The sequence below is a fragment of the Saimiri boliviensis genome, chromosome 2 (assembly GCF_048565385.1).
Source record: "Saimiri boliviensis isolate mSaiBol1 chromosome 2, mSaiBol1.pri, whole genome shotgun sequence".
NCBI classification, from domain to species: Eukaryota; Metazoa; Chordata; class Mammalia; order Primates; family Cebidae; genus Saimiri; species Saimiri boliviensis.
Window position 1 is genome coordinate 214347207 of NC_133450.1, and position 12202 is coordinate 214359408.

The 12202-nt window shown below is 55.0% G+C and overlaps 1 protein-coding gene across 6 annotated transcripts in view; it reads left to right on the forward strand.

Moving 5' to 3' along the window:
- Positions 1-5267: 5267 nt before the first annotated feature.
- Positions 5268-12202, forward strand: part of DAB2IP (DAB2 interacting protein) — a 211369-nt gene continuing 204434 nt past the window's right edge. For 2 of the 6 annotated variants that reach the window (XM_039474934.2, XM_039474938.2), the window contains exon 1: positions 5268-5683. In XM_039474934.2, coding sequence (XP_039330868.1) covers positions 5644-5683 — 40 coding nt within the window. In that variant the 5' untranslated portion in view covers positions 5268-5643. The remainder of the gene's footprint in view (positions 5684-12202) is intronic. The other 4 variants (XM_074395283.1, XM_074395285.1, XM_074395286.1 and 1 more) reach the window with 3 other exon arrangements.

Sequence of the window (12202 nt, forward strand, 5' to 3'; positions counted from 1 at the left end):
TCACGTCTGGAACCCAGGAATTCCTGCTGCTGCTGCTGGAACAGGGTCATGCAGTGGGCTGGGTAGGAGCTGTGGCTCCCAGATCTGTACCCTCTGTTCCCACCACTCCAGTGAGCTCTGATCCCACAGCCTGTAGGGACCTCAACATCACCACGTGTCTGTCTACGTTTCTCGGACTTAACGTCACCAGGGCAGAGTGCCCTTTGCCCAGCCCTAACCCTCTTCTTCTGTGCTCCCCCAGCTCTGTGGACCAACCCAGTTGCTCAGGCCAAGAGCCTCAGAGTCTGCCTGGACATGTTTCTTTTCCCTTCCTCCACATCCGTCAGCCTGTGCCTGAGGTCCTTGAATGTATCTTATTTTTTTTCTTTTTTTTTTAGATGGAGTCTCGCTCTGTCACCCAGGCTAGGGTGCAGGGGCACAATGGTGCAATCTCAGCTCACTGAAACTTCTGCTTCCGGGGTTCATCTGATTCTCCTGCCTCAGCCTCCCTAGTAGCTGGGGTTGCAGGCGCCTACCACCACGCCAGGTTAATTTTTGTATTTTTAGTAGAGATGGGGTTTTACCATGTTGGCCAGGCTGGTCTCGAACTCCTGATCTCAAGTGATCCACTCCCCTTGGCCTCCCAATGTGCTGGGATTATAAGCATAAGCCACTGCGCCGGGTCCCCACCTGTATTCTGAGTCTGTTTACTTTTCCCCACCTTTGCTACCAACACCCTGACTGAGGACTTTCTCCTTAGAGACCACAGCCATGTCCCGCTGGCCTCCTGCATCCTCTCTGGCCACTCCTCCAGCCCCTTATAGCCAGGGAGCCTCTCATGTCACTCTCCTGCTTCAACCTGCAATGGCTCCCACATCTCCTGGCCCACGAGTCCTTGGCGAGGTGGCCTCTGTGACCTTCCCCTCTCCTTCTGGAGTACTCTCCCAGCTGTTCCCAGTGCCGGCCATGTGGCCATTGTTCCTACCCTCCTGCTCAGCCAGCTCACTCTCGCCCCGGCTTGCAGCAGCTCTGCCCACTCCTGGGTGCTTGGCCCCTGAACTCTGCATGGCCGGCTCCTGCTTGCCAGGCAGGTTGCTGCTCAGATGTCACCCCCTCTGTTGTGGGGCCCCCATTTAATTCTCTGAACAGCACTCCTTTCCACTGGGCAGTATGTGTGTCTCCCCCACAGCTAGAATGGAAATCCGAAGGAGCAGGAACGCCCACCATCCCAGGCCCTCTACAGAGCTGGGCACAAAATCAGACTCAACAATGGCAGGTGGAATGAATGAAAGGACAGAGTGGGCGCTGGCCGGGTGCAGTGGCTCAAGCCTGTAATCCCAGAACTTTGGGAGGCTGAGGTGGGCAGATCCCAAGGTCGGGAGATTGAGACCATTCTGGCCAACATGGTGGAAGCCCATCTCTACTAAAAATACAAAAATTAGCTGGGCATGGTGGCGCGTGCCTGTAATCTCAGCTACTTGGGAGGCTGAGGCAGGAGAATCACTTAAACCCAGGAGGTGGAGGTTGCGGTGTGCTGAGATTGTGCCACTGCCCTCCAGCCTGGTGACAGAGCGAGACTCAGTCTCACACACGCACACACACACACACACACACACACACACACACACACACACACACTAAAGAACAGAGGAGGCTTGACTGCTCTTTGCTGCCATGCTGGAAATGCGCAAATGCAGGCTCTTTTTGACTCAGCAACTTGGCGTCTAGGGCTTTCCCCTAAAGAGATCAGTAGACAGATGGACACAGAAGTACAGTCAAGGTATTCCTTGCAGCCGGGCGTAGGGGCTCACACCTGTAATCCCAGCACTTTGGGAGGCCGAAGTGGGCGGATCACTTGAGGTCAGGACCTGACCAGCCTGGCCAACATGGCAAAAACTCGTTTCCACTAAAAATACAAAATTGGCCGGGCGTAGTGGCACGCGTCTGTAGTCCCGGCTACTGCAGAGTCTGGGGCAGGAGAATCACTTGAACCCTGTAGGTGGTGGTGGCAGTGAGCTGAGATCACGCCACTACACTCTAGCCTGGGCAACAGAGCAAGACTCTATCCCAGAAAAAAAGAAGTTATTTCTTGCAGTGTTGCTTTTCATCACGACAGCTGGCAGCGACCCAGGTGTCCATCAATAGGGGATTGGCTCAAAGCAAGTGTGGCACAGCAAAGGGTGGAATATTATGCAGCCACTAAATAGGAGATGGGCCCTTTCACCAAGGGAAGGAAGCAGAGCCTAGTGCCCAATGTTCAATACGATTAATCCCTGGAGGGCAGGCGCTCTGGTTGCACTTAAATATGTCTAATTCATGACAAGGGGGAAACGGATAGGGAGGTGGGAACTGCCAGGGTCATCCAAATCTGTACCTTGACTGGTGAAGAAAGTGAGGCAAGACCCAGGGAAGCAAGACCCTCTCCCTAGGTCACACCCCTGCCTGGAGGCATAGCCAGAGCTGGGGTCCAGTTCTTCCAGCCACCGAGACCTCCTTCTGCTCTCAGCAAGTACTGGGGGTACAGCCAGCTGAGTGAAGGGTACATCCTGAGCCTCATTGTAGACCCTCAAGTCAAGTCCTCTCTTTTGGAGCCTCAGTTTCCTCATCTGTAAAATGGGCCCATGTTCTCCCACACTTCCTTTACTAGGCTGTGGAGACGATCAAGTTTGTATGAGGATGAGCATTGCCCTTTACTGAATGCTCCAGACACACCCAGCCCTGCCCTAAGGCTTTGATGCACATTATCCCATTTCATCTGCAAAATAACCCTCTGAAGTAAGGGCTGTGAATAGCCTCATTCTGCTAACACGACTCACAAGAGTTGAGTAACTCACCCAGTGGCACCCAGCTAGTTGGCGGCAGAGCCTGGATGTAAATCCAGGTGGTCAATTTTAGCCCCATCGTGCTAAGCGCCACAGTCTATCTGAAAGGAGACTGCGTGTGCATATGTACAACTGGGCACGCAGATCCCCTGGGGCCTTGGAGGAACAGGGAGAGCTGGACCTGAGTCTATCCATTGGCCGGTGGTCCAAGGATCTGATTTCCCCCTTCTGCCTCCCCAGCCCCCAGCCTGCCCTACCCACTGATGAGAGCCAGGGAGCCTGGTGCCTGCAGCTAGCCTGGGTAGGGCGAGTCTCCCTGTAATTAAGGCATCGGGAGGTTGGGAGCTGGGATCCCTGTCATTCAGGGTTGGGGAGGAGGGGCGATGAGTGACAGAAGGAGCCTCCCTGTACCAGGCCGACCACGTCAGCAGCCACTGGCTGCTCTGGGAGCCGCTGGGCAGCAGTGGGTGGCTTTGAGCAAGCCGGGTGGGGTCTTCCCTCCCTGCCACCCCTGGCCTGGCCCTCCTGTTAGCCTCCCACCTTGACTGCTTGTCTCCCTGCATCTCCCTTCTCTTAATGTCTCCTCCACCCCAGCACCAGAGCCATGTCTCCAAAAACCAGGTCACCTAGGCTTGGCTTCTGGTGTTCCAGCCTTGCTGTGGGACAGGGGATTTCTCCTGCTTTAAGAGCAGAGGGGGAAGAAGGCTTTGGGGAGTGGCTTGCAGGAGCTCCGGGGCAGCCGTTGGAAAGGAGGTCATGCTCCAGAACAAATGCCTGCTGGGGCTGTGTCACCCTCCGGAACACACCCACACTCTCAGGCTGGCACTCCAGGCCCTTTCTTGATCTAGCCCAAACCTGCTCATCAGCCCTGATGTCCTCCCAGTCACCTGTCCAGTCCCTTGTGTGCGACCTTCCGGCCTCCACGCCTTTGCTCATGCCATTCCCTCTGACCGGGCCGCCCTCATTTTTCCCTGCTCTTCTTTCTCTGCCCAGTTCAAACACCTCCTCCTCTCGGCAGCCTTCTCTGATTGAGCCCAAATGAAGCTTTCTCTCTCCCATAAGCCCATGGTACTGCCCTGTGGTCTGGGTGGGCTTGTGGGAGAGGGAGATGCAGATTTTTTTTTTTTTTTTTTTTTTTTTTTTAGATGGAGTTTTGCTCTGTCACCCAGGCAGTGGTGTGATCTCGGCTCACTGCAAACTCCACCTCCTGAGTTCAAGTGATTTTCCTGCCTCAGCCTCCCACATAGCTGGAATTACAGGTGTGTGCCACCACGCCTAGCTAATTTTTAAAAATTTTTAGTAGAGACAGGGTTTCACCGTGTTGACCAGGCTGGTCTCGAACTCCTGACCTCAAGTGATCCTCAGCCTCCCACAGTGCTGAGATTACAGGTGTGAGCCACTGTGCCCGGCATGGAGAAGCGGATTGAATGCAGACAGACTGAGGTGCATCTTTGTCCTCCCTCCATCCCAGCACCGAGGCTGTGCCCTCTCTGAGGTCAGGCCTGCCCTGGAGGTCATGCACAACTGTGGCCTTGGTCAAGTCACATCGCCTCTCTAAACTGCATTATCCCTATCTGTAAAATGGGAGAATCAGTTTCTCCGGAAGGGACCATTGTGAGGAGTACATGAGACAACATGGGCAAATACTCAAAACGGCACTCACCTTTGGTGCCTGCTTAATAAATGACACCCAGCGTTCCCGCAGCTGTGGCCGTGGAGGCTGCACCTCCCTCTCTCCTGGTGGCTTGATGGCCTCCCCTCTTTTACAAGGTAGTCAGGGAGGCCTTCCCAAAGGACGATCTGGATCATGTCACTCTTACGGACCCTCCTCAGGGCAGGCCTGGGCCCATCCCCACAGCCCTGACTGACCCACTCCCGCCTCTCTCCTGGCCCCCCTGTTCCATCTCACCAGCCCCACCTCATTCGCTCTACTCCAGCCACCTGGAACTTATTTGGGGGGCACTGAATGCCTCATGCACCCTTTACCCCAAGGCTGTTGCATCAGGCCACTCTCTCCTTCTGTACCTGGCTAACTCCTGCTCATCCTTTAGGCTCCAGCTTAGGTGCCCATTCCTCCGGGAAGCCTTCCCTGACCACCTTTTCTATCCAGGTGAGACACCCCTTCTCTGTGTTCCTGCAGCTACACTGCAATGACCTGTTTTCCTGTAAGCTCCAAGAATCCAGGCACTGTGCCTCGATCCCTGCTGCAAACTCAGCACCGGGCACGGTGTCTGGTGTGGACTAGATGCTCAAAAAATATTTAGTGACTAACTGAATGGATGGATGAGTCAATTTCTGCATCCCCCACACTGCGGGAAATGTCTGTAGAACAGATTTGAGTGGGAGGTTCCAGCAGGGCCTGGGAGAAGCCCCTGGGGTTTGGGCTCTGGGGGTAAACAGAGCAGACCCCCAACCCCTCCCTTGGAGGGCCGGGCTCCCCGCTTTCCACAGAGCCCCTGGGCCCCAGAGCCGGCTTCCAGATGCTAAGCCCGCGTCAGCCTCACCTCTTCGCTTTTCCATCTGCACAGCCGGGCCAGATCCCCGCAGCCAGCATCGCGGGCAGCCAGGCCAACCGTCCCGGCGTCTTCCTATTTTAGACATCTCGCTGCCTCAGTCCCTTCTAATGTTTCCAGCCAGGCTGCGGGGGGAGGAAAAAGAGGTTACTGCTACTTTAAATGTACTGTATGAAGGCGAGGGCTGGAAAGGGGCCTGCTTGCAGGAATACCCAGTCATCTAGTTGGAAAAGCCGCCAGATGGAATACAAAAGGAGGAACCCAGACGCTCATGGAGACAGCCTCGGTTCATAAATCAGGTGGGGCCAGAGGCTGGGGGCCCGCACGCCATGGAGCCCGACTCCCTCCTGGACCAAGACGACTCCTACGGTAAGACGGTGCCGGCAAAGTGCAGAGCTGGGGGTTTCGGCGTCACTGCTCAAAGGACTTTTCTCTGCTGTAGAAATCTGAGGTGAAGAGGGGAGGGGGTCAGGCATCTGGGCACTGTCTGGTCTCGGGACCCATGGGTGCCTTGGGTTATAAGGCTCAGGGCTGGAGGGTCCCTGGAGCGGGAAGCCCCTCAGACTCCGAGCATTGACAGGGTCGAGGGGAGGGAGAGAGAGTTTCTCAGCTGCTTCTGCTTTGCTCCTGGCCAGGAAGGAAAGGAAGGAAGTTTTGCAGCCCCCCTGCCTGCCTGCCTGCCTGCCTCGCTGTTCGCCAGGGCTGCCCTGTGCGGTGGGGAATTCGATTAGTGCGATCCTGCAGATAAATGTAGACGGAAGGGGCCACAGGAGCATACCCTATAATTAAAGGCCACAGCTCGATCTGAAAGCACTCCCTTTGTGACAGGGCCGCCGTGGCTGCCACCGGGGAGCTGCCCCTGTGCAGCTGCCCAGGCCACTGGAAGCCCTGCATGCTTTGTTGGGGAAAAGTTGCTTGGTACAGAGCCCATGCAGAGAGTCCGGAACAGGGATTTATAAGACTCGGAAGGGTTCCTTCAGGCAGTTTCTGCAGGCCTGGGGCTCCAGGGATACAGTGCCTCAGCTCCTGCGCTGCTCAGCCTGGCCAGACAGCTCACCTTTAGCTGGGATGCCCAGCATAGCCTGGCCGTCTCTGGACAAACAAGGAGGGACACAAGAGTGTGGCGGAGGGATGGAGGCTGGGCGAGGGGGCATGCGGGAGCAGGTTTTAGGACTCAGCAGGGAGAAGGCCCTGTTGGCCTCGGAAGAGGTGGTAATTGCAGGGCGGCCTCATCCCAGCCTGGGTCAGGTCAGCCTTCCGGGAGTCAGGTCCTCCTGAGACCACAGTTCCGCTTAGAAAACCAAGTTCTTGTTTCTCTGGATGTCCCCCCACCCCATCCAGGCCTGGCTGCCTGTCACAGAGTCAAGGGCAAATTTCCTTCCTCCTACAGGAGCTCAGCCCTGTCCAGGGAGAGGGGCCCTTTGCCACGTTTGGTGCTGTAGCCCTCAGGGAAGCTTAGCAAGGCCCAGCCCCCAGACCAGGCATCTTCGGGCAGGCAGGGGCAGTCGATGCATGCAGAGTGACCTCCATGCACCAAGCCCCGTGTCAGGATCGGGGGGCGGCACAGGGAGCTCCGTCTGAACAAATAGTTGATGCTTTGTGAATGGAAGGAGAGAGAAGGGGAGGAGAGAGGGGAAAAAATAGAACAGCCTTTGCCCTGGAAGAGCTCCCAGTCTGGAATGGGAGACAGACAAACGATCCCAGACTCAATTCAGAGTGATGCGGTCCTTAGGGAGGCTGGGGGCAGACAGTCTAGGGGTGTGGGACAGGCCTGCCTGCCTCCAGAGCTGTTCACCGGAAGCTTGGCATCAGGATGGGTATGGGCTCATTGGATGTCTGGATGATCCCTTAGGGAGGGCACTGACCTTTCAGACGCAGGTGAGGGAATGGGGGGACTAGCCCCAGCCACGGATGTCTCAGGAGCCCACAGTGCCCACTTGCTGTCCTCCAGATTTGCTAGCAGCAGCCTCTGGGCTGGGCAAGGCTGGAAACTGAGGCTGCCTCCACCCTCACAGAAAGGCCCCATGCACAATCAGCCCCTTGTCCTGGCCTGTCACGGGGCCGGTTGCTGATCTCCTGGAAGCTGGCCAGGCAGGGAGGTAAGGGATTCAGGAGGAAGAGGAAAGGGACAGAGAGAGCCTTAGGAGAGGGACGGGCAGGCATGGAGTAGAGCCCAGGCTCTCTCTGGGAGCAAACCCAGGCCCAGCTGGAGAGGGGTCTGGCTTTCCCAGCTAGGGTCTCCACCCAGCCAGCCTCAGGGGTGCAGGGCTGAAGGAGAGGCCATCCTGGGTCAGGGCAGCAAAGGAAAATTGTGGCCTCAGCGAGTCACTTCCCAGTCTCAGCCCTGGTTGTGCATTTGTTCACTGAACAATGACCTTCAGATTGTGGACTGGGCTTTGGTGTTCAAGAGCAAATCAAACCTTGTGACATGCCTAGGCTAATCTAAGAGAGATGCAGGTGCTCTGATGGCAGAAGTAAAGGCACTGTGGAAGCCCTAACCCCACACTTGATTCCAGAAAGGCCTCCTGGCAGAGGTGACTTCTCCACTGAAGAAGTCAGCGATTCCGTCTCTATCAGTCAGCTCAGGCTGCCATGGCAAAGACAAGGTGACTTACACAGCAAAGGTTTCAGAAACAGAAATTAAAACAGAAGGCTGGGCACAGTGACTCACACCTGAAATCTCAGCACTCTGGGAGACCAAGGCAGGTGGATCACTTGAGGCCAGGAATTTGAGACCAGCCTGGCCAACATGGTGAAACCCTGTCTCTACTAAAAACTTAAAAAATTAGCTAGGCCTGGTGGCACATGCCTTTAATCCCAGCTACTTGGGAGGCTGAGGCATGAGAACCTCTTGAATTTGGGGAGCAGAGGCTACAATGAGCCAAGATTGTACACACTCCAGCCTGGATGATAGAGTTCCGTCTCAAAAATAATAATAATATTTTGCTGCGATGCAATCAAAGGTCACTGCAGCCTTGAACTCCTAGGTTCAAGGGATCCTTCTGCCTCAGCCTATAAGTAGCTGGGACTATAAGCGTATGCCACCACACCCTGCTAATGTTGAAAAACATTTTTGTGGAGATGGGGTATTGCTACCCATGCTGGTGTGGAACTCATGGGCTCAAGCAATCCCAATGCCTCAGGGTCCCAAGTGCTGGGATTACAGGCATGAGCCACAACAGTCAGCCCTTCTCGCTCTGTCTCTGTCTCTGTCTCTGTCTCTGTCTCTCTCTCTCTCTCTCTCTCTCTCTCTTTTAGATGGGGTCTTACTCTGTCACCCAGGCTGGAATGCAGTGGTGCAGTCTCGGCTCACTGCAACCTCCACTTGCCAGGCTCAATCCATCCTACCATCTCAGCCTCCCGAGTACCTAGGACTACAGGTGCACACCACCATGCTCAGTTAATTTTTTGTATTTTTGGTAGAGACAGGTTTTTGCCATGTTGGCCAGGCTGGTCTTGAACTGATTAGATCCCACTGTCTCTTAGCCTGGCTTTTCCTTACAGACCCATTCGCATGTGCACTACTCACTGCTGCATGCTGATGTGTTTCGCTTGCGTCTCCCGTGAGTCTCTAAGCTCTCTGGATCCCCAGAGCACAGTTCTCCACCTGGCAGGAGTAAGCACCCAACAAATGCTTGTTGAATGTATGAGTGAACGAATGCAGTTTGTGCAGGCCAAGAGGCGAGGAAAGGCATTCCAGGGCAGAAGGAACAGCAGGTGCAAAGGCATGGAGACTGGCAATTCTTTGGAGCAATCTCTGATACTTACAGTCTTGGTCAGAGGCTGGCAAGCTGAGCTTCTTTAGGGGGCTCGGGAACATTGATAGGGAAGGGTTGGGAGCTGCAGAGCTGGGGGCGAGGCTCTGGACACCTCTCCCTGCTTCAAGCTGAGCAAAGCACCCTTCTATCTGGTGCAGATCCAAGCTTTGATTGCATCCACCAGGAGTTCAGAGGCTGAAAGGGTTTGGCCATGGTGTGGTGGGGGATCCACAGCTACTGGTGAAGTTCTGGAGGCCTGAGCCTCTTAGCAGGGAGGACTGTGCAGAGCGCTACTGGGTGGTCTGGTGGTGGAAGCTCCTTAGAGCAAGGTCAAGAAGAGCTCAGACATGGCAGCAGGGAGGAGCAGACATGGGCACAGAGGTTTCTTTCACAGGACAGTCAGAGGCAGAAAGGTGAGGAGAAGAGGAGAGCTTGGAACCTTGGCACTAACCCCTGCAGAGCCCTTGCGATTGGCCTTAGTTTCCCCAGGTGTAAATTGGGGTGATGACCAGACAAGATGTCGCTGCCCCCCATTCTGGTGCCAGCCCCTTGGAGTGTTGTGAAAAGTCCAGCTCAGAGAAGCACATGTTTCTGCCTGCCTTGTGATTTTTAAGGGAGGGGCAGAGAAAAAGCCCTGCCTTGAAAAATGTCCTTTCTCCGGGTTCTCTTGGAGCCCTGCTATTTCTCCCACTTCACAGGTACCGCCTCCTACCTGTACCCTGCTGACAGTGCCCGGTGCGTCCTCCGCCAGGGTGTGTTTTCATTGCCTGCTCACCGGCCTGACTCCCATGTGGGACTATAAGGCCCTTGAGGGCAGAAGCTGTATCTTGTCTGCCACTGGGTTGCCAGGGTGTCACACAGCACTGGCCCTGAGAAGGCGCTCAATACATAGTCAGTGGATAAATGAACGAGCGAGTGAGCCAGAGTGAGTGAATTAATGAGTGGCATGAGCTGGAGAGCACCCTTAACTTGCTCCGCATCGTCAGGCATCCTCCCCAGCTCTGGACTTCCGGTTCCTTAGTGGTCAGCTGAGAGTGCTGGGCCCCATGCCCCAAGAGAGCAGGTCTGCACCTCATCGCAGCTCTCCCTGTTGTTGGGTAGCCTGGACCAAGTTCCTGCTCTGGCTTAGCCTCAGCTTCCTCATCTGACAAATGGGCAGACGCAGCCCTGCCCTGCCTGCTTTCCAGGTGGTCTTGGAGTGTGAGGCTGGACGCTTGTCCGGGGTTGTCTGTGATTCTTTCAGGACAGGGTTGGGCTCAGACTGCCCACTGGGATAAACCCTCCAGAAGAGGGTGGTTGCTTTGAAAATCATGGAAGTGGAGCAGGCAGCTCAGAAGCTCAGAACTTTCCATTTCTTTCTGATGACAACCAGCATGGGCATCTACCCCAGGGTTGTTGGAAGACCCCAGCAGAGAAGCAGGTGGATGTGAGTTTGTAAACTTCCAAGTGCTATAGCTATAATAAACAGCACCATTCAGTAAGCACCAACTCCATCAGGCTCCAAAGGCACTATCTACACTGTCCTTTTTTTTTTTTTTGAGACAGAGTTTTGCTCTTGTTACCCAGGCTGGAGTGCAATGGTGCGATCTTGGCTCACCGCAACCTCCGCCTCCTGGGTTCAAGCGATTCTCCTGCCTCAGCCCCTGAGTAGCTTGGATTACAGGCACGTGCCACCAAGCCCAGGTAATGTTGAATTTTTTAGTAGAAACGGGGTTTTGTCATGTTGATCAGGCTGGCCTCAAACTCCTGACCTCAGGTGATCCACCCGCCTCGACGTCCCAAAGTGTTGGGATTACGGGTGTGAGCCACTGTGCCAGTGTTTTTTCTTTTGTTGTTGTTGGTTGTTTGTATGTTTGTTTGTTTGAGACAGAGTCTCGCTCTGTCACCCAGGCTAGAGTGCAGTGGCATGATCTCGGCTCACTGCAACCTCCACCTCCTGGGTTCAGACGATTCTCCTGCCTTAGCCTCCTGACTAGCTGGGATTACAGGCGCGAGACACCACGACTGGCTAATTTTACTATTTCCGTAGAGACAGGATTTTGCACCATGTGGGCCAGGCTGGTCTCGAACTTCTGACCTCATGTGATCTGCCCACCTCAGCCTCACAAAGTGCTGGGATTACAGGTATGAGCCACCGCATCTGGGCTACATTGTCGTGTGAATCCTCGAAACATGTCTGGTGGGTTGCAGTTAGCCTCATTTTCCAGATGAAGAAATTGAGGCCCAGGGAGGTTACGTGACCGGCCCTGATCACACAGTGAGTACACTGATTCGAACCCAGCTCGCTCCAGCTACAAAGCCTGAAATCTTTATTTTGCTGCAGTCTTGAGAGCCACCCACTGTGTGCCAAAGCTGCCACCTGGAGGCCCCTCTCTGTGCCCGTGGAAAATCCTCTCTTCCGGGGAGCTTTCACTGAAGCAGCTCAGAGATGTGGCGGGAGCCATGCCAGCTCGCTGGGCAAGGCGAGTGGCAGAAGCTGCTGTGGGACAGGGTTGGGCTAAAGAGAGGACAATTTGAGGCCAGGATAGCCTGATGTCATCAAGGGGTCTGATGTCATAACTTCCTGGGCCTTACTTTGAGAGGCAGAGGGATTTGCTTCAACTGGTAACAGATAATAATCATAAAAAATAACAGCTATGTGTCCAGCCACTGGCCAGCCATTCATCATCTCACTTCCCCTGCGTAGGCCTGCCCTCCTCGGAGGCCTCCTCCTGGCTCTGCACTCAGGTAACTCAGCAGGGGCCAAAGCCAAAGACCTGGGCCCTTGTCCAGCCTCCGTTTCCCCATCTGTGAAACTGACACCCACCCAGCCTGCCCGGAATGGGGAAGGGATGCCAGAATCTGGATTCCTTCCATCTTGTTCAAGGGCTCTCTCCTAGACCAGGCTGCCTGGGCCTCCCAGGAACGTTAAGGAAGAGAAGCCACATTCACACCTGGAGCCCTCCTATAAGTAAAAAAAAAAAAACGAGGCCAAGGAGGCAGAGCTGGGGTCCTCTTTCCTGAGCACTTACTGTGTGCCTGGCTCCCTGCTAAATGTTCTCCACTGACTCTTCACAGAGGAAGGGACAACCCCATAGCTCAGATGAGACAATCGAGGCTTAGAAGGACCCTGCCCCCAGCAAGTGAGAAA